This window comes from Adiantum capillus-veneris, chromosome 28 (genome assembly GCF_014529385.1).
Source record: "Adiantum capillus-veneris isolate H3 chromosome 28, ASM1452938v2, whole genome shotgun sequence".
Lineage (NCBI taxonomy): Eukaryota > Viridiplantae > Streptophyta > Polypodiopsida > Polypodiales > Pteridaceae > Adiantum > Adiantum capillus-veneris.
The window spans coordinates 118,172,327-118,197,025 of NC_140958.1; the positions used below are offsets into that span (position 1 = coordinate 118,172,327).

General features: G+C 45.9%; 1 protein-coding gene across 4 annotated transcripts in view; it reads right to left on the minus strand.

Annotated features, from left to right (window-relative positions):
- The window catches only part of TRP1 (tryptophan biosynthesis 1), a 149,966-nt gene that overhangs the window by 18,188 nt on the left and 107,079 nt on the right, over nt 1-24,699 (minus strand). For 2 of the 4 annotated variants that reach the window (XM_086504009.1, XM_086504007.1), the window contains exons 2-4: nt 13,762-13,976; nt 13,503-13,661; nt 13,066-13,227 (exon numbers count right to left, since the gene is read on the minus strand). In XM_086504009.1, coding sequence (XP_086360135.1) covers nt 13,066-13,227; nt 13,503-13,661; nt 13,762-13,965 — 525 coding nt within the window. In that variant the 5' untranslated portion in view covers nt 13,966-13,976. The remainder of the gene's footprint in view (nt 1-13,065; nt 13,228-13,502; nt 13,662-13,761; nt 13,977-24,699) is intronic. The other 2 variants (XM_086504010.1, XM_086504008.1) reach the window with 1 other exon arrangement.

A 24,699-nucleotide genomic window follows, 5' to 3' on the forward strand; every position in this document is an offset into this window, starting at 1 on the left:
TGTGAGTATTAGAGTCAAAGGCTAAAAATTGCAGTATTTGGGTGTTTTTTAATGCCTCCCGTTCAACGCCATTCCCATTCCGGACCCCTTGCCGTTCCCCCGTTCCGCAGGGAGGCCTGTCGCCGTTCCCGTTCCGCGTTCCAGGTAACTATGGTAGAAAGGCCCAGGACGCCAGAGTCGAAGGAAAGCCTCTCTGCGCTCCCGCATGCGGTCGGAGCTGCCCTGCAGTCCCTCAAGCTGTCCACTGAGAGTATGGATCAGCTCTAGCCAACAATTGCGAACAATCTGCTGGTGGCACAGGGCGAGCCTCAAAGATGCAGAAGCAACGGGCCCGCCAGATGAACCAGAGTGTCAGGCCACTGATGAGCTCCAAACACTCCTCTCTCACTGCACCACTCCTGTGGAGTAAGCTCAGTAGCAGACTGGAGTGTAGGTCGCCCGTCCTGCATCACTATCATCCTGCTGGTGGAAGATAGCTCAAACTGAAGTGCCGGGCCCGTGAGGGTGGACCAAGCCGCTGCTCCCCAAGTGTACTGTCGAGCCGTGGAGAGAGCAGGCATCAGCCGAAGAACTCGTAGCCACGCCTGCTGGGCCGAGGGACAGTCCCAAAGACAGTGACGCAGACTCTCCACAAGATGGTCACAAGCTACACATGCGGCCGAGAGACCAGCCAGCTCCCAACTGCTGTAGCTCTGTGTGCGACCAGCCACTGAAACAAGGTGACTCGCCTCGGCTGTCTGGAGTCCCACAACCTCTCCCAAAAGGCTGCCAAGAACTCAGCTGTGAGACCCTCCTCCTGGCGATGAGGTGCTGCAACGGGGCGGGCCTCTCTCTGTGAAGCTAGTATATGACGGCCCAGTCGAACAATGTACTGAAAGAATGGGACACCTGGGTGGTCGGCAGAAGAGAAGGGGTCCCTCCAGAGCCACTCACCAGGATCCAACTGTACTCGTGCCAGTGGACAGCACTCCCAAGCCCACAGTCTCCAGTGACCAGTCTCAAGAGCTGCTGGGTCAGGATCTATGACACAAGTCCTCCCACAGATGCCCACTACTCGGATCCTTTGAAAACAACACTCTGCCACCTGCGGGGCCTCTACTACAACTCGCTGTAGGCGTCCCCCACCCTGAAGCTCGAAGAAAAGGGATGGAACAGTCTCTGAGCAGGCCTTGACTGAGATGAGAACCTCCAGTCGTGTGAAGGCTCTCATCCACCTGGGTGCTACTGGCTCGAGAGGCGTGAGCCACGCAGTTGGAACTGCCTCTGAATTGTCCTGACACATGCTCTGCACCCCTCTCATGCCCTGTAGCTGGAAACCCTGCACCTCCTCTGACAAGCCTGTGAACTCTAACCAGTCACCTAGAGAGCACGTTGGACCCGCTGCCATGGGACACCAGGAAACATGAGACTGACTACCAACCAAGCGGCCTCTCTCAATGCTAACCATGGGGTTCCAGACAAGGGAATGCCGTAGGCGCTCCTCCGTGCAAGTAGGCTGTCTCTGCTCCAAATCTCGCCGCAAGAGCTCCCAAGATCAAAGCAAACTCACAGCGAAGCGGTCCTCCAGTCTCCTGCGCAAACCAACTCTGCGCATCTCTATGAAGATCCATCTGGTCGAAGGTTGCCAGGGGCCTCCTGTCTGAGGCACCCTAGCACGAAGCCGCTGTAGCAAGAACTCCTTCCAGGGCTCCTCACCTGGAAGAAGTCCTCTGACAATGAACTTCCCAAGAAGGGCTCTGCTCTGTTGTGTTGGGTCAATGATCCCAACCCCTCCCTATGAGGGAGGAAGAGTGATAACCTGCCAAGCCACTTTGGCTCGGGCTATCTGAGTGTCACGTCCTGACCAAAGGAAGTTCTTGATCAGCCTCTCTACCTGACTGATACAAGAACTCGAGAAGATCCAGCAAGAAGTGATGTACCACATAGTCGCCAACAACACCTGGTTGGCCACTACTACTCTGCCAGCCAAAGAAAGTCGTGTTGAGCTCCAATGTAACAACTTTCTCCTGATAGATAGGAGAAAGGGGAGCAATCTGCTGCTCGGGAGACAAGTCCAAACCAACCTGGCAGCCCAAGTACCGAATTGCAGTCCCTGGGGGAATCCACCTAAAACCCTCTCCTGGCATCCAATCGGGCACAAGAGCACTACCAACTGAGAAAGCCATTGTCTTTCTCCAGTTGATCAGTGCAACCAATGCACAACAGAAGGTCTCCAGAGCCTGCTCACACTTGTGAAGGTTGGCCTCCTGACCATCTAAGTACAAGGCTGAGTCGTCGGCAAACTCAGCGTCCAGTAGCTGATCTCCCCGAATAGGGAGTGCTAAGTCCTGTAGACCAACCTGCTGCGACACCAAAAACCTGCTCATCGCCTCTGCATAGAACAGAAAGAGGAAGGGGGCAAGAGGACAGCCCTGTCTGACCAAACGTGTGAGCATGAAGCGATCACCTCTACCTCCTGCCAAAAGTAACTGACTATGAGCCTGTCTGTACAAAGTTGACACCCCTCTGATCCAAGCATCTGAGAAGCCCATCCTGCGTAGAGTGCCCTCTAGAAAGTCCCAATCAACTCTGTCCTATGCCTTCTCAAAATCAAGAAGAAGAATCACTAGGTCCTCACCTCGAAGACGTGCTAGGGCAGATGCCTCCCAAAAAGTAAAGATGTTGTCAAGGATACTGCATTCCTTGACAAAACCTGTCTGAGTCCCATGTATAAGGCTCTCTAGAAGTGGCTGAATCCTCAAACTCAGAGCCTTGGCAAGAATTTTGTAGGCTGAGTTGAGGATGGTGATGGGGCGCCACTGTCGAATCTCATCCAAGGAACCACCCTCCTTGGGAATGAGGTAAATCAGGCCCTCATTCATGTTGTCAGGCATCACTTCTGTGTGCAAAATGTACTGAAAAGCACTACATAGATCTGGGCCAAGCAGGCCCCAGTACTCCAAGAAAAAACTGGGAGTCAGCCCATCCTCACCTGGACAGCTACCACGGGGGAGGGCCCTAGGAGCTGTGTGCAGCTCCTGAAGCTGAAGCGGCAGCTCAAGCCTCTGACGCATCTCCACAAGACAAGGCATCTGTGCCCAAACCTGCTCCCTGCATGCATCCTGATGCTCTGACTGGGACTCTGCAGACAGTAACTCACGATAAAAGTCAGTAGCAACTGCACGCATATCCTTGGGCTTAGAAGCAACTGACCCGTCGGGCCTCCTCAACTGACTGACCTTGGCATGCGAATGCCAAGGTCCCACTGCCTCAAAGAAAGCAACAGTCACTCTGTCGCTCACCTGGGTCCACTGAGATGCCTGTCGGTGGAAAGCAAACTCATGTCGCCTCTCCTCTGTGCTAACAAGCTCCTGTCGAGCCTAATGTAGCTGCTCCTCCAACCAGGGACTGTCTGGATGCTGCTCCTGCATCCTCTGTAACGAAGCAATGCCCCGTCTGAGACGCTACTCCTCCTCTCTCACTGCAGCCTGGCGAGCCAGAGACTCCTAGAGAAAGAAACGGCTAATCTGAGCTAGGCCTGAGGCCACTCTGTCAGCAGGAGAATCCTGCCCGTCCAAGCTCTCTGTCCAGAGAGCCTCTACCCGCTCTCTGAGTGCTGAGTCCAACAAGACTCTCTCTAGGATGCGAAGCATCGTGCTCTCACTCCTCTGCCTGTCTGCCACTGTGAGGATTACTCATGGTCCGAGAAGAAAGTCCCTGCCACAATGCCCAATGTCCCTCCCAAGTCACTGAAATGGTCACTAGCGTAGAAGCGATCTATCCGCGATAGATTCACTCCTCCCACTGTGCGGTCCGAACGAGAGAAGGCAAGGCTGTCTGGGGGCCTCACAAAACCAGAGTGCTGCCAAACATCCGAGACTCTTAGAGTCATACAAAGCCTCTCCCAAGTTGCCAACTCAACTCCATGCACAATAGCATGGCTACCACCAATCCTGTCAGAAGGGTCCTCCAACATGTTGAAGTTCCCTCCTATGCACCAGTGTTCTGCCTGCGGTGGCAAAGACTCAACTATCTGTGATCAAAACTCTGCTCGAGCACTCGCCACATTGGGCGCATAGATGTTCAAGAAGCCCACTAGGCAACCCTGAACCTGCATAGTACTCTACTGAGCCCTGCCTGGCACAACAATCCTTCTGCCCACAATGACCTGCTGCAAAGAGTTCGCAATAGTCATACATACCCCACCCTGGATGCCTCCAAGTCCAAAAGCAGCTGACCAAAAAGTATCATATCGTTCACGCAAGAGCTGACCACAACGTCTAATGCGGCTCTCACACAGATGGTGCTCCTGAAGTATAAGGAGATCTTTATCATTCAATTCATCATGCTTCTCACAATCATGCAAATCCTGTGTGTCATGCTTTGGAGAAGAAGAGACTGAGAGTCTCCTTTCCCCAAATCTCTTGCATCTGTGCCTGAACTTGAGAAAAGAGTCGCCAGAACTCTTTGTTGTGTCGGTCGCTTTGTTCTTGTCTTACTTTCGCTTCCTTTCTTGCTGCTTCTCTTTCTGCATATCTTGCTTCGCGTTCTAACTTCCTTTTCATAAACATCTGGTCCAACTCCTCCATAGGAGTTAGTGCAATCCTTTGCGTAGATGGGGAAGGGGGAGGGTCGAAAAACCTCCTGGTGGGGAAAATTCTTCTTCGCCTCTCGCATGCTCATCACTTCCCAGCGAAGTATCCATTCCGCTTCAAGTGATGACCATTCTGAAGTCGTAGGTTCTTGTGGTCTTGGGTTCTTAAGTTCACGAGGAACTTGGGTTCTTGGGTTCTTGAGGGCCTTGAGGTTCTTGTGGTTTTCTTTCGCTTGCAAACCGTGTTTGAGAAGGATCTTCTCTTCACCCGAGTTCTACTCTTTTCACACCAAGGTTGCTTTTTCCCACCTCACGTCGATTGGCCAGCCGCTAAATGCACGATCCGCTCTCAATGAGTGAAAAGAGACACAAGGGGAGGCTGGACAAGCCCTTCTTTCTTGGGTTTCTTGTCACTCTTCAAAAACACGATTAGGAATCGACACGCCCAAGTGAACATGGGTTCGTGCGACCGCAACAAGCAAAAAAAAAATCTTGTGATTCTTGTGGTTATTTCCTTGAGTGATACAGAACACTGCCAAAGCTCTGATACCAATGTTAGGTGCAACGGAATGAATGTTTGTGCTTTGCTCAAGATGAGTGCATCATAGTGTGCTCAAGGTTCCTTTTGTTCTTATGGAAGCTAGAGCCTTCCGTTCTTAATGAGATAGTGCTATGATCACAAACAAAGTGAATGGACATTGTGCGTGCAAGCGTATGAGACTGAGAGATAGAGAGAGAAGAGAGATACGACACCAGAGACTGTTGTAAAACTCTCCTCCGAAGGCCCAACTCTCGTCGGCGAGAGTGGTCTACTTATGATTGCACAATCTGGTACAAACTGAATGCATGTGACTGCTGCAAGTCTAGGCTATGTCGGTGATGACGACGGGGACGACGACGACGACCTAAGGTCTGAAATCTGCAATCTTTTATCTGCTGTCCAAAAACGCTATGGGCTGAAATCTGGCCTGCTTGAAAACGCTTGGGAAAACGCTGGTTCCTGTTGTCTTTAAGGCTGAAAAACTGTATCTACTGTAGGGCTGAAAACCAATGATCTTTGGGCTGAATATGCTACTCTTTTAGGGCTGAATTTGTAGGTTTTCTTATGGCTGAAAATCTCTGCATGCTAAAAAACGCCAGCCAGAAAGGGAGGCGATCTGTGGTTCTGGAAAACACTAGGGATGAGAGGTGGTCTTGCTTGGAGGGAAAATCCACCAAGGTCTTGCTTGAGAAGTTGCCTGCTGAGCTTGGCTCCTGTTGCCTCTTCTGCCATTTAGTGCTAACTTGGGTTTGCTTATATATTAACTTACCCAATTTGCCCTACTCAGTTTCCAACAAAAGTCACTAAATGTCAAAAATAGGGAAAATAGGCTAAAATCACTGGAAAATTCCCCTGACTCATTCTGATGGGAATGCTTATGATCATGTTGTGTGCAACCAGAGGATATGCATCTATACTAAGTGACTTGGCATGCACGGTCTATGAATAGACTCACAAAAGTGCCAGATCACTTCTAATCTAAACTGATTGGACTAACGGAACCCTTGTTATGTTGTAGCTTGTCCACGGACACATAGGATTGGATGTGTCATGTGGCATTGTAACCCAAAGGCTTCAAGGTAAAGCTGCAATACATTTGGTGACTGACAATTCATGCTCTTCCATCCACTTTGCATCCATAGGCAGATAGTTCTTGAACTTCACCAAATAACGTCTTACAACTTGTCCTTTGACTTTTCTATCCTTATGTGCTAAAACTTGCTCAGGTACTAGGATCTCATCAAGTTCCTCAACTTCTGGCTGATCCTCATCTGACATATCTTTTGGCACATCACCCACGAAGGGTCTTAGAAGACTCACTTACGTGAAACACATTATGAATCTTCCACACATCAGGCAACTTCAGCCTGTAAGCCACATCGCTGATCTTGTCAAGCACTTGAAAAGGCCCATAGTAACGCAACTGAGCTTAGGAAATAGCCGTTCCTTGCCCTTCATCTTCTTTAACCTTGCCTTTTCGAACCTTAGCAGTACCCAATCACCAGGTGATAACAACAATTCACGACGATGATGATCAACAGCCTTTTTCTGTTTTGCCTAAGTCTATTCCAAGGCAACTTTAATTTTCTTGTACATTTCATCCATGTTCTCAATATATCGATCTGCCTCAAAGATCTTGTCCTTTGTATGCAAAATGGGAGGGATCTTTTTGCCGCCTTCAACAATCTCAAAAGGTGCTTTGCCAATTGACAAATGCACCGTATTATTCTACGCATACTCAAGCATAGGCAAATACTGTTCCCACTTGCCCTTATTATCTAACACATAACATTTCAGCAGATCTAAGACAGTAGAATTAGCCTCTTCTCACTGTCCATCAGTTTGTGGATGAAACGAAGACGAGAACTTGAGCGTAGTGCCCATGTTCTCAAACAATCCTCTCCAGAACAAACGGGTCATGCGAGGATCACGATCACTGATAATCCATTGTGGCATACCATGATACTTAAACACATTATACATGAACAAGCGTGCCATCTGATCAGATTTTATCTTCTTCCTGACAAGGATAAAATGGGCCTGCTTGCTGATCCTGCAAATAATGGTCCATATACCATCATTCCCTATTGGCGTTCTTGGAAGATCAAAGATAAAGTCCATAGCAATGCTTTCCCATGGTTTATCCGGAATCGCCAGTGGTTGTAACAACCCTGGTGCCTTTTGCTTGTCAAACTTGACCTTTAGGCAAACTGTGCATGCTCGCACAAAGGCATCTACATCTCTCCTCAAGGTAGGCCAATAGAAGAATGTCTCTACCGCTTTAACTGTCGCATGAATACCACGATGCCCTACATACGGTGGGACATGACTCTCTTCCATGACCTTATGTCGCAATGGCCTAGTGACACAAAGTTTGCCATGCATCATCATAAAACCATTTCTGAGGAGGTAGTGCTAATGATGTTGCCCCTCCTTTAACTGTTCAAAGATCCTTGCAAAATCTTCTTCAACAGTATACTGTTCCTTCATGTCATCTACCTCATGATGATAAGGAATTAACACAGCTGAAATTTGTTGCTTTCTTGATAACGCATCAGCCACAACATTCTTCTTGCCTTCCTCATGCATAATCTGGAAGTGGAACATAGAAAGAATGTTTTCCCATCGCATATAAATTTCGGATAACTTTGACCATGTCAAGAAGTATCGCAAGGTCTGATGGTCTGTCTGGACAACAAAATCAGCACTTACGAGATAGTGCTTCTACCTATAAAGCGCATGAATCACGGCCAAGAGCTCTCTCATAGACTTGCATAGTCCTCTCTGGCCCTTGCAAAATTCAGCTTTCATAAACTACTACCCGTTCATCTTGCATTAGCACTGCTCCAATGCTACTGCCACACGCGTCACACTGGACCATAAATGACTTCTTGAGATCTGGCAAGAGAATTACTAGATCTGAAGTCAACTTTTCCTACAAGAGACTAAAAGCTGAAATCTCTTTTTAGGTCCATCTGAAAGTGACCTCTTTCTTTTGCAAAGCATGAAGAGGTGATGCTATCTCAGCAAAGTTCCTGATAAACCTTCTATAGTAGGAACACAATCCCAAGAAGCTTCTGACATCGTGCACAGTCTTCAAGTCTGGCCATGTCTTAATAGCTTCGACCTTTGCGGGATCCATTCTCACACCATCCTTTGAGACTATGTGGCCAAGAAAGTGGATCTCTTCCAGGAAGAATTCACTTTTCTTAGGATTGACAAGTAACCTGTGACTGCGCAGCTCTTCGAACACAATGGTCAAGTGACGCCTATGATCCTCTTCATTCTTCGAATAGACTATCATGTCATCGAAGAACGTCCCAACAAACTGTTGATGCGAGTGGAAAATCCGGTCCATCATTTTGTTGAACGTGGCAGGAGTATTTGTTAGCCCAAACGGCATCACTAGAAACTCATAAAGACCAAATGTCGTTCTAAACGCAGTCTTGTGCACATACTCTGGCCTTATACGAATATGATGGTACCCACTCTTAAGGTCTACCCTGCTGAAAATTGCAGCACCCTCTAAATGATCGAGAATATCATCAATTCGAGGAATAGGAAACCTATTCTTGATGGTATTCTTATTCAACGCACAATAATCAATACACATGCGCCATGAGCCATCCTTCTTCAGCACTAGGAGCACTAGGGAGAAAAAGGGTGAAGAACTAGGTTGAATCAACCCCTTCTCTAATAACTCCTCAACCTAGACCATAATCTCTTTCTGCTGCGCCGCACTAACCCTATAGGGAGGTCTATTTGGTGGGCTGCACCTTGGCACCAAATCTATCCGATGGTCCGTCTCTCTGGCGGAAATTGCGACGGTAATGAATCAAAAAAACAATCACTAAACTCTCCCAAAAATGCTGACCTTTCTTTATCTAATGCAGATAAATTTGACTGACAACTATCTGAGACATCACGTGCAAAAATCAAGTACACAGAAAGATGATTCTTTATTACAGAAGTGATAGTAGAAGCACATACAATAGGGACTGACTCTCCTTTTAGCTTTACATCCAAGATGTGTGTTTTGCCCCTATGCTCTACAGTGATCTTTTTGTTGTAGGCATCCAAGACTCCATGCACTCGGAACATCCACGGGATCCCCAACAAGGCATCACATCCTTCCAACGGCATGATGTAGAACTCTTCTGTGTCCACATATGACTGGATATGCAGACGCAGCTTTCAAGTTTCCAATAATGGGAGTAACACACTCTGAGTGGCCAGGATACGCCAACCCTGCCTCTGCTGTGTACCCCATCTCTTCAGCTCTGATGCCCAGCTTCATAGCTAACTCTGGTGAGATAAAGTTGGCTTTGGCACCTAGATCAAAGAAGATGAGTGTCATTTGATCCCTAACTTTACCCCATGCCCTGCATAACTCACTGGCATCTGTACTGGGCCTGTCACCCACCATGTTTGGCACCAAACCTGCCGTGGGTTTAGGCTTCTTGCCTTTCTCGTCCTCTTTATCCATTGAGTTAGCTGGTCTTTTCCTTTGTGGACAATTGGTAGCAAAGTGACCAAGCTGCTCACATATAAAGAATTTGTTTTCAGCCATTACGACCTTCTTTTCCTCGAGTGACTTGTGCACGAAAGGCTTCCTTTTCTGTTTCTTTGCCTATGCTCCAAAAGTCTCGGCTGAATCCTTGTCTTTGGTGGCCTTTTCCGACCCCTGTGACTCTTCAGGAGCCATTTTCACAAAGGGCTTCTTCGTTGAATTTTTCTTTCGTTGCCCTCCTTTCTCGTTGCTCGGAAACCCACTGTCCTCTCCTTTCAACAAGGCAAGACCAATGTTGGCAACTTCCATTAGCTGAGTGAGGGTAGCCACTCTGTTCTTGGTACAGTAATCCCGAAGCCCTTTAGGCAGCCCACAACAATACTTCTCTATCTGCTCTGTCAATGGCACAAATCTGTAGGAGGTCACTGAGAGTAACACTTTACAAAACCTCCAATTATACTCCAGCAAGCTCTTGCATGTAGCCGAAGTAGGCTGGTGCCAATCTATCATGACGTCAGCTTCAAATTCATTTGATAGCCAAGCAAATGCAAACATTTTCTTGAAGTAAACCCAAGTGGCGGGTGTCTGTCCTTGCATTAACGATGTTTTCCACCATGTAAGCACATTGTCCTTTAAGAAAGTGGCAGCTTTCCTTACTTTAGAGGCCTCTGTAAAATTCCCTCTTGCATAAGCTGTATCAAATTGTTGGAGGAAAGTGAGAGCCTGTGTTTTATCCTCGAAGCCGCTGAAAGTGCTAAACTTCACAGCTGCACCACCTTCTTTGTAAGCTTTTGGCTTTTCCAATGCCCCCAAGTTGTCATAAGGAATGGTCTGCAACATGGACACTGTAGTAGGCATTATCGGCACATCTTGGCCATTAACATTTTGCTTCAGAGGTGCGATATCTGGCTGCTTTCCAAAAAAACCAACCATGCCAAAATGACCCTGTGGCACCTCAAACTGGCCCTGGTTGCACTGAAAACCTTGGTGCATGCCGATGCTACTATACATGGGGTTTGGCATCATGCCTTGCATACCCCCAAACACTGTTCCTGGCATGTACGGCTGACTTCCAGGTGCATAACCAGCCATACTTTGAAACACTGATCCACCCCCGAAATACCAAGGATGTACCGTGGGTGGTGGAAAAATTGGGTGCATAGCCTGGTATCCAGTTCCCTGTCCATTCAAGACAGCATGGTATCCAGTTCCCTGTCCATTCAAGACAGCATGCGGGCTCTGAAAGGTGGCGGGCTGAACTGGCATAACTGTGAAATAGGCGTTCTAGCCACCTGTTCAATTACGGGAGGAACCTGTTTTGGAGCCTCTGACGCCGCAACATGCAAGTGTTCCCTATCCTGCTGAGTCGCATTAAGTACTTGGGCTTGAGCCTCAACAAGCTCTGTACGTGGTGTAGGTTGCCTATTTTGCTATTGCACTGGTGGCGCTTGTAAGAACTCCATAAACCTTGGATTCTGCACGAGTTGCGAAAAGACATTCACCGCGGCAACTAAGTGAGTCCTGAACGCATAATCCTCAAGTTGCCCAGTCATAAAGCCATGTACTACTAGAGGGACATTCACATCGACAGGAGGTACAGAGCTGACGTGGCCGTGAGCTCTCGCCAATCTCGAAGACCATAGGGATTTCATGTCTGTCCTTTGAAGAGGAACCTTCTTCCATAATGCCTTCCCTTCGTCGGCCATAGTGTAATCCCGCGTTCCTATACTCTATGTCTTTACCCAAAACAACTGAGGCTCACTCTTTGAGGAAAAAGTGATTGGGATATCCTGGCAATGGAACCATGAAACCGGCCCGTGGGGCGGTAGGCTTTGGCTTTCACCCGAAATTCTTTACTTTAGACACACACACAAAGAGCGTGCAAAGGAAACCTGCAACGGGAATTAACACTCAAGCACACACACGGCTCGAAAGCTAGAATGCTTCGAGCAGATGCCGACAACCTGTAGACACCAAAATTGGCGCCCCTTTCAGTATTTCTTTATACTTTGAGAGCATAAATTACAAAGTGGAGTCTTGGGAATCCTTTACATATATCCAGCTAGATACGACCTGTTTGGCCAAATTTCAGTAGCATAACAGCTCCAAAACTTGCGCGAAACCAATTCCCCTGCTGGAACTCACTTCCACTGGCATAAACCCTCTGATTCCTGCCCAAAAACAGTAAATTCAGCACGCTGTATTTACTAGTTTTTGCCCTGTTTTCAGCCCCAAACAGTCCCCTAACTGTCCTCTGCCAATAGGGCACTATTCCCAATGGTTCTGGCGTCCGTATGGCTGAAAAACAGTCAATTTACAGCGCATACAAAGCGCTGAAAATGCACCTGTACGGTGAGGTTATGACCCTCACCGGTGCCTGCTTTGGAGTAGTAGTTAGCTACCCCTGTTCCTGCTCAAGGAAGCTCTTGCCTCAGCACAAAAGCTTCATTCGTGAGCAAGATGGGAGTCCATACCATCAGAGAAATCTTGCACCGGAAACTTGAGGATGGGGATAGCCTGAAGATGAGCACATTGAACCACCACCTCACTATGACAATTTAAGTGCTTCCTAAATCGAAACTACAGCCACATGTCGACCATTGATGTGACAACAAATTCCTCATCATTGAAATTTCCTTTGTGCGTAGCTTCTGGCTCTACCATCCTCAAGGTGTTAGCCCGAGGGGTAGCTAAAAATGTTAACCGGAGGGGTAGAGCTAGAAAAAAGAACAAAGTCCGATTATGTTTTTTCTTTGGATACTCCTTTTACGTGTCACCTTCATTGTGACAATGAAAACACCATTTTTTCTTAGCATACAAAGCTTGTTCTTCTCTAGTTAATTGTCCACCTAAAATTCATCGAGATCCTTTCTCAGGAGGACAGAGTTTGAGTTTATCACAAGATTCATTTGTGTGTAAGAGCGTGGACGTGTGTGCACCCCTGTTAAAACATCAATCAAACAATCAGACTACAAGACACTCTATGCCTGCAAGAAACCTGACCATAGATGGAAGTACAATGAAACGAGCACATAGCCAACACATACATGGAACAGGGAAGCCCAAATACAACTTCAAATTGGTAGCGACAGGGACTGTTCCATGACTTAGGACAGCCTGATGACATGCAATAAAGAGGGGAGAGGGAGGGGGCAAAAGGTAGGTGACAAGCAAAACTAGGAGGTGGCCAGCTTACAACCAAGGGCCTACACACATGCTACTACTCTAGGGCATGTCCTATTAGAGATTGATTTGAACATATAAATTCACTAAATCAATTTTATGGTTCCAAAAATGGCATTCATTCTGTTAGGAGTGCTACTATATATGTCTACATAGACGTGACCTTGCTTAAGGATGATGAAAGCATCACTAATGCTCAGTAAATATGTTTAAAATTTACTTTCAATAGAGCAGAGATATATCAAACGATCATGTTACCTTTGCTACTTTAGCACCACATGCTGCAGAAAGTATACAAGCCGCAGTTGAAATGTTAACAGTATTGGCACCATCACCTCCAGTACCGACAATATCAAAGGCATCGTCCAGACCTTCCACAGGTACACAGCGGTTTATCATGGCTCGAGCCAGACCACTAATCTACATGAAAAGAGAAACGTAAGCTGCGCACAAAAAAGAACTGTGGTGGCAAATAGTCAGACATTACACTAGCTCAAAGCCATGTACATACTAGCCATATCTAGAAATATAATCAAGATGTGACCAATGCAGTCATGCAAACCATTGTCATTAATTTTGTCAGTCAAGCAGCAGACTTAAACACTGTTGAAGACGTCATGGGTATCGAACAGACCCCCTTGTACTTATATTAACGTGAAATGTGACTGGTTCTGGCATCAAAGTGAAAGCTTCACCTCTTCAAAAATTTCTCCTTTAGCTCTGAGCAATACTAGGAAAGCACTGATTTGAGCAACATCACCACCACTCAATAAATTCTCCATTGCAACCTCCGTTTCTGCCTCGGTCAAATCCCTTCTACTGATGAGCGCTTCGAGCAACTGTAACTCCAAAGTCTCAACATGAATGAGACAACATTTAATTCAAATTATGGAAAACTGACAACCAAAATAAGAAGCAACCATGCAAATCAGTACAAGAATCAAAAGTAGCAACCTGGGGCATTGTAGAAAGGGATGCAGGAGCTAGTGCAGGTGCAGAAATGCTGGTTGCATAGATTGAAGAATGACGAAGGTTGACTTTACGGGACAAGTCCAACGGTGTAGAGAAGCTTGCCCTTCTGAGTGAAGCCTCGAAGAATTCACCATGCGAGGCAAATGCAGAAATGGACAGAGGACACAGATGGTGGATGCTTGCCATTTAGATCTCACCTGCACACAGAAATGTTCTAATGTTCAACTCACTTCCACTCAAGCTTTCACAGGAAAAATATTTTCTGAAAATCTGGTAGCCTCTCTCTCTCTCTCTCTCGCTCTCTCCTTCCTCTTCTCGGGTGTGTGGGTGTGTGTGTGTGTGTCTCCTAATAAAAGAGGAAAATGCTATAACCTTTCTATCACCCAAGTGTGGTAGAAAGGAAAATGGTATAACCTTTCTATCACCCAAGTGTGGTAGAAAGGAAAATGGTATAACCTTTCTATCACCCAAGTGTAGTAGAAAGGAAAATGGTATAACCTTTCTATCACCCAAGTGTGGTAGATTGGTTATGCCATTTCCCTCTTGAATAAAAAGTCTTGAGTTCAACTCTCCTCGTCGGCTAGATCTTTAAGGTCTCTTGGGATAGTTTCCTACGACATCTTCTTCTTCTTCTTCTTCTCCTCCTCTCTCTCTCTCTCTCTCTCTCTCTCTCTCTCTCTCTCTCTCTCTCTCTCTCTCTCTCTCTCGTGTGCATGTGTGAGGTGCATGTGTGAGGGTCTACCTAAGACTTGCAGATTGTCTACTAATGTGCCTATGTAACACACTTGGACACTCCAAGTCGAGACTCTACCGCGACACGACAAGAATTCACTTCAAAACAGTTCACAGTGCACAATTGATTCAACACTGGCCCGGTGGAGTTCCGTGCCTAGAGATATTGGCCCCAAAGACTGGTGCCCCTTTCGGTATTTCTTTTTGTATTAATCTACAACTCAAATTACAAGGGAGTGGGAGGCTCTCGCTCTCAGACTCTCCGTCCATATGCTATAAGAAGTGGGAGGCCTGCCCACTTATTTATTCATTACAAGGGATGCCAAAAGCAGAGCCCCAAACGCTGTCCCAAAAATCAAGGGCTTTTTAAAAGTTCTCTCTCTCTCTCATTCTCTCGCAATTTACACAAAATAAAGCAAGTCGATTTGCGTAGAAAACAGCCAGCGCTTGCGTAGCCCAAAAGCAGCCAGCAACTTCCGTAAAAAGTGGGCGTCCGTACATGCTGCCACGTGGCTGCTTTTCCGCAAACTGCACAGTAGATTCCGGGCCACTCCATACGGCAGTGCCACGTCAACATTCAGTCCGCCATTTCCCGGGACCAACAAGTCGGGCAGGTGTGTGTGTACTGGGCAGCCACGTCACCAATTTGTGACATACCCCCCTGTTGAAAGCATTGTAATCGCCCTCAATTACGCTTGCAAAACAGACATGCCATTAACTGTCTTAGGAGACACTGATTGTTAGTACCGACGCACTAGGAACACACATCTAGCACATGTACCAAATCGACAGTCACATCACAGGACATCACAGAACATCACATTCAACATTCATTTGGATCTTAGACCATGATTTATCGGCAACGCAATTAGCAATCGCATCTAGATCCACTCAGGACCTCATAGATACCCAATTGACTAATCCTATTGCAACCATGTCTATCGAGATCATTCAGAACAAAATGCTGCAGTCATTTCGTCAATCAGTTCCTACACTAAAACAAGTGAAGAACAAGTCAGTATCATGTTCGGGAATTCCAGTTCATAAAGTCATACAACAAAATGCTGTCAGCTCTCAGTATCCCTGAAGCTCAAAGAGACATCAGTGACTCTAGTATCAAAAATCGAGGCATCTATTGACAAAGGAGCGGAGTAACTCCCCTCTTGTGCATACCCGCTGCACCAAATATCCGGCCAAGCTGAATTCGGGGTTCCATTTGGAATAGACTATGCTAAACCAAAAGCTTGAAGGTAAAGATTCACAATCTGAGGAGTATCTGCTAGGTCCTCCTCCTCCATCCACTTCGCATCCAATGCAAGATAGTTCTTGAATTTAACCAAGAATCGCCTCATCGCTTTACCCTTAATCTTTCTTTCTTGATGTGCCAATATCTGTTCTGGAACAAGGATCTCCTCGTTTTCTTCCACTTTGGGTTGCTCATCAAGCTCCCCATCATCGGGCACATCGCCTTCAAAAGGCTTCAAGAGACTCACATGAAAAACATTGTGCATTCTCCAACTATCGAGCAGCTTCAATCCAAAGGAGACATCATTTATCTTTTCGGAAAATCTGGAAAGGTCCACACTATCTCATGCTAAGCTTTCAAGAAAGCCGCTCGTTTCCCTTTTTCTTTCTCGGGCGTGCCTTCCCAAAATGTAAGAGCACCCAAACGTTCTCCTTCAATTTCAAATCACGACGAAGTCGATCTGCTGCCTTTATCTGAGATTTCTCGAAAGCCTTCCGGACCAAGTCCCTCGTGAACTGGTTAGCTTCAAAGAAAAATCTTATCTTTCGTGCTAAGGAAGGGTGGAACCTTCGTAGCAAATTCAATAATCTCAAATGGCACCTTCCCCATCAAAGAGTTAATCGTGTTTCTGTAGGCATATTCCACCAAAGGTAAAAACCTTTCCCATGTAGTCTTTTGATCCAACGAAGAAGACTTCAACAAATCCAGTACCACTGAATTAGCAATCTCTGATTGCCCGTCAGTCTGCGGGTGGAACATGACGAGAACTGCAACCGCGTGCCTCTGTTCTCCCAAAAAGCCGTCCAAAACAAACTCGTGAACCTGGGGTCCCTGTCGGAGACAATCGTCTCACGCATGACATGTAATTTGAAGATCTGGGCAATAAACAATCCTGCCCACGCTGTGTTCTTAGAGATCAAAAATAAAATCCATTGCAATACTTTCCCAAAGGCTGGTGGGTATGGGTAAAGGCTGTGACAATCCCTGTGCTTTATGCCTATCAAACTTGATCTTCTAGCATACCAAGAAAATCATCCACGTCCTTCTTGAATCTCGGCCAAAAGAAGTATCTCTCCACACCTTTCAGGGTGGTAGCCATCTCGAATGGAATAGTCCGCTACTACCTCCCCATTCTGTATTCAATTGAATACATCTGCAAAAATCTGTATCTGTGGCGTACTGACCGACCATATCCTCGAAGCTTCTATGATGTATCGCGGAAATAGCCAGAACCAACGGTTTCCGGGACAAAGTATCTGCCACCAATTTCTTTTGTCCCTGCACATGGACAATCCGGAAGTAAAACTGGAACAAGATGTTTGCCCACCGCATTTTCTTTTCTGATAATTGTTTTTGTGACAAGAAGCAGCGTAAACTCCAACCATCTGTGAAAACCATAAAATCGGCTCCGAGTAGGTAATGTCGCCACTGAGTGAGAGCATGGATAGCCGCCAAAAGCTCTTTCTCACATATCTGTACTCTCAATTCCGGCCTTGAAAAAAAAGGGTTCCATAGGCCATAATGACATTGGCCTTCTTGCATTAAGACCGCATCCAGACTACGACCACAAGTATCACAATATACTTCAAACGACTTCTGCAAATCCGGCAAAGTCAAAAATTGGTCCTGTAGTCAAATTTTGTTTCAATTCCTGAATGGCAGTCACTTCTGTGGATCCCCACGAGAAAAGGACTCCTTTCTATGTCGACAAATGCAAAGGGGTAAACAACCTCTGCAAACTTTCTGATGAACCGCCAGCAATAAGAACATAAGCCCAAGAAGCTTTCAACTTCATGGACATTCTGCAAATCAGGCCAATCACGGATAATCTCTATCTTGGCCGGGTCCATCTGCACTCCTACTGCTGAGACAATGTGTCCCGAACAGGTGTATCTCTGGGCTCGGCTCACACGGTAAGGTGGCCGGTTCGGTGGTGTGATTCCAAATATCAAATCAATGGTATGATTCTCTGGACGAGCTGGAGGCAACTCGCCTGGCAGGCCCTCTGAAAAGCAATCAGCATGAGTGTGGAGAAAATCTTGGCGTTCTTTGTTCAGGTCGTGCGTCCTTTTCTTTCTTTTTTGGGTTGATCTTGCTCTTTCTACTTTCATTGTTCGAAGTCTGTTTAGTCCTTTGCGTCATGATTTCATTCGTGGGGTAGGTCAAACTGCCCGAGTGAATGGCAAAACCTCATTTCGCATGACTCATCAATTCCGGAATGAAATCTGACTTCTGCTCTAAGCAGTGATCTCGAATCTTTGTTGGGAGTCCCAAGGTAAACCACTCAATTTGTTCTTTGAACGAGATCTTCTTAAATGAAGATGCTGGTGTTGCTAAATTGTCTTTATCTTACAGAAAAATAATTCTAAATGAATTCTTGGATTTATAAGTGAGAGGGTTTTCTCGCTTGGAACACCAGGAAAAACTAATTCTAAATGAATTATTGTAATTTTAAGTGAGAGGGTTTTTCTCACTGGAGACATCCGAGTACAGAGTATTCCTAGTGCGTCATTCAAAGTAATGACGGGAGCACCGAGAACGGGAATATCTGTAAGGCCACCAGGAACGGGAACTTCTGATGTGTCACATCGGATGGGTGACAGGAAGCATTATCCGACCATCCTGGAACGGACATCTCTGATGCGTCATAAGATGGGTGACATAGAGCATCGTGAAGGGGATTGTACCGTAAGTTCGGTAGGAAAGGACTAGGTGATGGGTATTCCTGATGCGTCACAAGGTGGGTGACGGGTGCATCGGAAAGGGGATATCCATAGTCGAGAGGAAATCCGAACTGGAAAAGAGGAATACCCGTAAAGACGCAAGCACAAGAATAAAGATGGGTTCTGAGAAGCTTTTCTTAAAAAGCGAAAAATTTGAATGAGTTTTCTGGGAAGAGCAAACGCTTTCCCACGAGGAATCTATGTCTGCATTGCATTTGTGCATGTGGTTGCATCCACCGACGCTTGGAAAGTGCTGTGAAAGCATTGTTTTTAACTTATAAGGTTTTATTGAGTTTTTGGGTAGATTCATACTATTTTTAAAATACACCGGCCGCCCATTTAATAAGTGGGCAGCCATCCGATAAATAAGGCAGCAGATCAGCCATCGTTTTCTCTTTCTCTTTTTCTGACAGAACATCGAAAACAAAATTTGAAAAAAAAAAAAAAAAACCCCGCGATCTCTACGCGAGCAGCTATTCGTGTCGTGGCCAAGAAGCTATAAAAGCACCACATACCCTCACTGAAAGAGGTTACCAACGCCAGCAAGAGAAGACTCTGCCGCCAAAAGACGCGAGAGATCGCGCAAGACTACGAAGCACGGAAGTCGCTTTTCCCGCGCAAGAGCGATAGGTATCTATTGTGGATTCACCATACGAATTGTTGTCGCATGTTTGCGTGTGTGTTTGCAAGTACTTCATCGCGAAGGAGAAGCAAGAAGGCTTCGGCCTACGCTTGGGAATTCCGGGAACGAAATTCGGAAATTGTCTGTGGAGTCTCGACTCCGAGTACAGACGGAAAAAGGATTGAGAGCTCCTGTCTTGGATTTTCCTTACGGGAAGGAACGACCATCGAGTCAGAGAATTAGAATGGAGGGGTTTTCTCCGGTTCTTGTGCTTGTAAAAAAAATTCTCCCTAATAAAGAATTCTCTTTAAGGGGGGGGACCAGCCCATCTTCAGGTCCCCAGTACTGTGTCGATCTTCTCACTCTCTCTCTCTCTATATCCTTTGGCTTCAGTATTAAGTGATAAATTCTATTTATCCGAGTATATTTCATATTGTTATGCGCTCCCGTTTGTGACAGTGGTATCAGAGCATGGTCTCCTCTCTTTCTTTGTAAAGGAGGACGACTCTGGGAAGATACGGGAAGAAGCCATGACAAGCCAACAGAGAAGTAAGCAGGCGGAAACCTAAGTCCTACAGGAAAAAAAAGCTCGCAGAGTTGGAATTTTTTTTCTCTCTGCAAGAAGTCGACACAAGACTTGGGATTCTCTGAGAAGGCGACAAGAGCATGATGCTCAAGAACCTAGAGAATCCAAGGAGCGGAATGCTCGAGATCCTTGAGAATCTAGAAAATATCCATGAACATCAATCCAGAACCATAGCCAAGAAATCCCGTCATTCCGGGAAGGATATGAAGAAGGTCTTTAGACCTCAGAACACTCCGGTCAAGTTTGATACTTTTGACGGAAGGGAAGATGTCCCGAAAGCTACTGCTTTCATTTGACAGTTTGAAGTTGCCTTTGCAAACGGCAATTTCTGAAAAGCGTCGAAGGTGAGGCATGGAACCAAACATCTCAAGAGGAATTGCAAGTACTTGGTAGCATACCAAAGCTTTGCAAGGAACTTACAACAAGACTTGGATTCAATTCAAGACTGAATTTTCCGACAACTTTTTTTTTCCCTCTACGCTTTGAGGAAGGCATCCAAGAAGAGTGGGATCGGTTTGCCCAATAGGAACACGAGAAAGTCAAAGCAAGTAGTGGTTCACTCTTGCCAAGGTAGCTCCATTCTTTCCTCTCTGAGAAAGGAAATTATGAAGGAACCATTCCGAGCTTTCAACCAAGAAAAGCTTTCACTAAGCTTATGAACCAACACCCCCTACCCGGTCTCGGAAGACATGGTAGTGCTTTTCGCACAAGTGAATAAACACGCTCTTTACGAGGGAAGGAACCAGTGACCACTACGGCCTATGCTTGAGGAATCCAAGGATTGAAATCCTAGTTTATTTGATGAGCGGGTTTTGCTCTGAGATTGAGCCAAGGGATCGTCAGGTTGAGCGTCTTCACTCTAAGGATCTTACGAAGGGAAGGTAATTTCACAGGCTCACTGAAACTTATGTACACCTTTGGGTTCATGGATAACACACGAAGATGCAGACCTATGCTAAGGAATTGGACGGGAGTTTGTTATACTCTCTTGAGCGCCTTTTTGCGCGCAAGGATATTCCGACATGAGAATCTCTATTTGAGAGTGTGTTCGGTAGAAGGACTTTGAGTCTCTACCGAGAAGAGGTTTTTTGGATGATCGTTAATCGTTCAGTACGCTATGTACAGTAGCAACATATGTTTCTCCATGAGCAGGTCAAGTAGCATTTACACGCTGCTGGAATAAATTTGAACTATTATGTTCGTAAGAATATAGTTCGCCAACAGTTTCAAAATGGTAAGAATTACGTAAAGGAGAACATCCCTGAGAATCAAAGAGGGTTCGCTCTATCGTAAACCGGGTTTGAACGTACGTTCAGAAAATGCTATGGCTAGAATCCTATCTGCCTGAGATTTTGCAAGTCGTCATTGAAGCTTGCAAGGTGAATCATTTTTGATGATTTTCTAAGGAAGAGACGCTAATGGGCGTCGAGAAAACACTGTTGGTGGTAATAACTCGCAGGAGGAAAAGATTGGAAGGAAGTGCCGCCGTGCACAAGGAATCTTCGGATTGGAACCGTCCGCCTACGTTGAGTGACGGCCCGGAACAAGAACCCTCTTTAAGGTGATCGCAAACGTTGTTTGTGAAGGAAGACATCGAGATTAATACTCTTATGATTTGGGCATTCCCTATGTGGGAGGACACAAGAGGTTTAATACCCTCTCGACTAACATCGCAGGATTATGCACAAGGACAAATACCTAGATTGATTTCTAGAAAGATTATTCTTCTCGAATTTGAGAAGATGGAATCAAGTTAACAGAGTCTTGGATAAGGAAACTTTGGATCAAAACAATTGGCCTACCCAAAGCAAAGGCCCGGAATAAGAACTTACTTTGGTAAGATGACACACTTTGTCTGCCACAAGAAGATTCACAGGAGCTTAATGCTCTCGACATGCCCTATGCGGGAGGACAGAAGAGGTTTAATATCCTCAGGACTAATAGCGCAAGGTTATGCGCAAGGACATAGACCTAGATTGATTTCAAGGAGGAATTATTATTCTTCTCGGGATTGGAAAGGTGGAATTGAGCTAACAGATTCTCAGATAAGGAAAACTTCCAATATGTTGGAAAGACGTGAATGATGAGTTCTTACATAGCTCGTTAGTTTGATGATTAGTGAAGGATATTCTCGAGGTACTAAAGGAAGGACATGAACCAGTAAGTAAGTATTGAATTCTTGAATTTTTGTTTAATTTAATTTTTAAGTTCTCTTTTGAGAAAGGACTAGCTCAACTCACCTTTGAGCAAGATTTGGAATTTTCCGATTTCTCCCCGACAGTTCAGTTGGACCTCTATAGTTGAGGACAACTGTTTATAAGTGAGAGGGATGTTGCTAAATTGGCTTTATCTTACAGAAAAATAATTCTAAATGAATTCTTGGATTTATAAGTGAGAGGGTTTTCTCGCTTGGAACACCAGGAAAAAATAATTCTAAATGAATTATTGTAATTTTAAGTGAGAGGGTTTTTCTCACTGGAGACATCCGAGTACAGAGTATTCCTAGTGCGTCATTCAAAGTAATGACAGGAGCACCGAGAACGAGAATATCTGTAAGGCCACCAGGAACGGGTACTTCTGATGCATCACATCGGATGGGTGACAGGGAGCATCGGAAAGAAGTATCCGACCATCCGGGAACGGACATCTCTGATGCGTCATAGGATGGGTGACATAGAGCATCATGAAGGGGATTGTACCGTAAGTTCGGTAGGAAAGGACTAGATGATGGGTATTCCTGATGCGTCACAAGGTGGGTGACGGGTGCATCGGAAAGGGGATATCCATAGTTGAGAGGAAATCCGAACTGGAAAAGAGGAATACGCGTAAAGACGCAAGCACAAGAATAAAGATGGGTTCTGAGAAGCTTTTCTTAAAAAGCGGAAAATTTGAACGAGTTTTCTGGGAAGAGCAAATGCTTTCCCGCGAGGAATCTATGTCTGCATTGCATTTGTGCATGTGGTTGCATCCAGGGACGCCTGGGAAGTGTTGTGAAAGCATTGTTTTTAACTTATAAGGTTTTATTGAGTTTTTGGGCAGATTCAGACTATTTTTAAAATACGCCGGCCATTTAATAAGTGGGCAGCCATCCGATAAATAAGGCAATAGATCAGCCAGCGTTTTCTCTTTCTCTTTTTCTGGTAGAACAGCGAAAAAAAAATTTGGAAAAAAAAAAACCCCGCCCGCAATCTCTACGCGAGCAGCTATTCGTGCCATGGCCAAGAAGCTATAAAAGCACCACATGCCCTCACTGAAAGAGGTTACCAACGCCAGCAAGAGAAGACTCTGCCGCCAGAAGACGCGAGAGATCGCGCGAGACTACGAAGCACGGAAGTCGCTTTTCCCGCGCAAGAGCGACAGGTATCTATTGTGGATTCGCCATACGAATTGTTGTCGTGTGCTTGCGTGTGTGTTTGCAGGTACTTCATTGCGAAGGAGAAGTGAGAAGGCTTCAGCCTACGCTTGGGAATTCCGGGAACGAAATTCGGAAATTGTCTGTGGAGTCTCGACTCCGAGTATAGACGGAAAAAGGATTGAGAGCTCGTCTCTCGGATTTCCCTTACGGGAAGGAACGACCATCGAGTCAGAGAATTAGAACGGAGGGGTTTTCTCCGGTTCTTGTGCTTGTAAAAAAAATTCTCCCTAATAAAGAATTCTCTTTAAGGTGGGGGGGGACCAGCCCATCTTCTGGTCCCCAGTACTGTGTCGATCTTCTCACTCTCTCTCTCTATATCCTTTGGCTTCAGTATTAAGTGATAAATTCTATTTATCCGAGTATATTTTATATTGTTATGCGCTCCCGTTTGTGACAGTGGTATCAGAGCATGGTCTCCTCTCTTTCTCTGTAAAGGAGGACGACTCTGGGGAGATACGGGAAGAAGCCATGACAAGCCAAGAGAGAAGAGGAGCTAGAAGAACTCTCACAAGAAGAAGAAGAAGAAGAAATGGGTACTCCTTCAAATCGAACACCTTCTTCTGCTTTCTTGCCGATGCAAATGTAGACTGACGACCCAAATAACCCGGGAGGTCAGTTCCTTTCTTTTGCTTTTTGTCATGCTTTTCTGCTTTGTTCTGCACGTCAAAAAGCTGAGAAATACGTACATCAATTACCTCTTCTAATTCTTGCTCTGTATACATCCTTGGAGTAGGAGGTTTCTTGAGTGCCGGTTCGAGGGGTGGTTCTGTGGTTTGCTACCACTGTGAGTGCACCTCGTCGAAGGAGGTCTGGCTCATAAATTTTGCAAATTTCGGGTGCTTCGCAAAATTTGGCATCATCTTTGTTGCATCGTCGACGCTCCATCTCTTCAAGCTGTGCCTGAGTAGGCCGAGGTAGGCCATACTCCTCGCATGAATCTTCGTCGTGATCTCTTCCCGCATCTCCAGATGCAAAGAAAGTCGACTGATCTCTACTTGAATCCATAAGTGCCGCGTACAAAAGATCGGATTTCCCGGTAGAAGAGAAATCGGTCATGCTCTGATACAACTGTAACAGACTTGGACACTCCAAGTCAAGATTCTACCGCGACACGACAAGAATTCACTTCAAAACAATTCACAGTTCACAATTGATTCAACACTGGCCCGGTGAAGTTCCGTGCCTAGAGATATTGACCCCAAAGACTGGTGCCCCTTTCGGTATTTCTTTTTGTGTTAATCTGCAACTTAAAGTACAAGGGAGTGGGAGGCTCTCACTCTCAAACTCTACGTCCAGATGCTCTGAGAAGTGGGAGGCTTGCCCACTTATTTATTCATTACAAGGGATGCCAAAAGCAGAGCCCCAAAAGTTGTCCCAAAAATCAAGGGCTTTTTAAAAGTTCTCTCATTCTCTTGCAATTTACACAAAATAAAGCAAGTCGATTTGCATAGAAAACAGCCAGCGCTTGCGTAGCCCAAAAGCACCCAGCAACTTCCGTAAAAAGCGGGAGTCCGTACATGCTGCCACGTAGCTGCTTTTCCACAAACTGTGCCGCAGATTCCGGGCCAGTTCGTACGGCAGTGCCACGTTAGCATT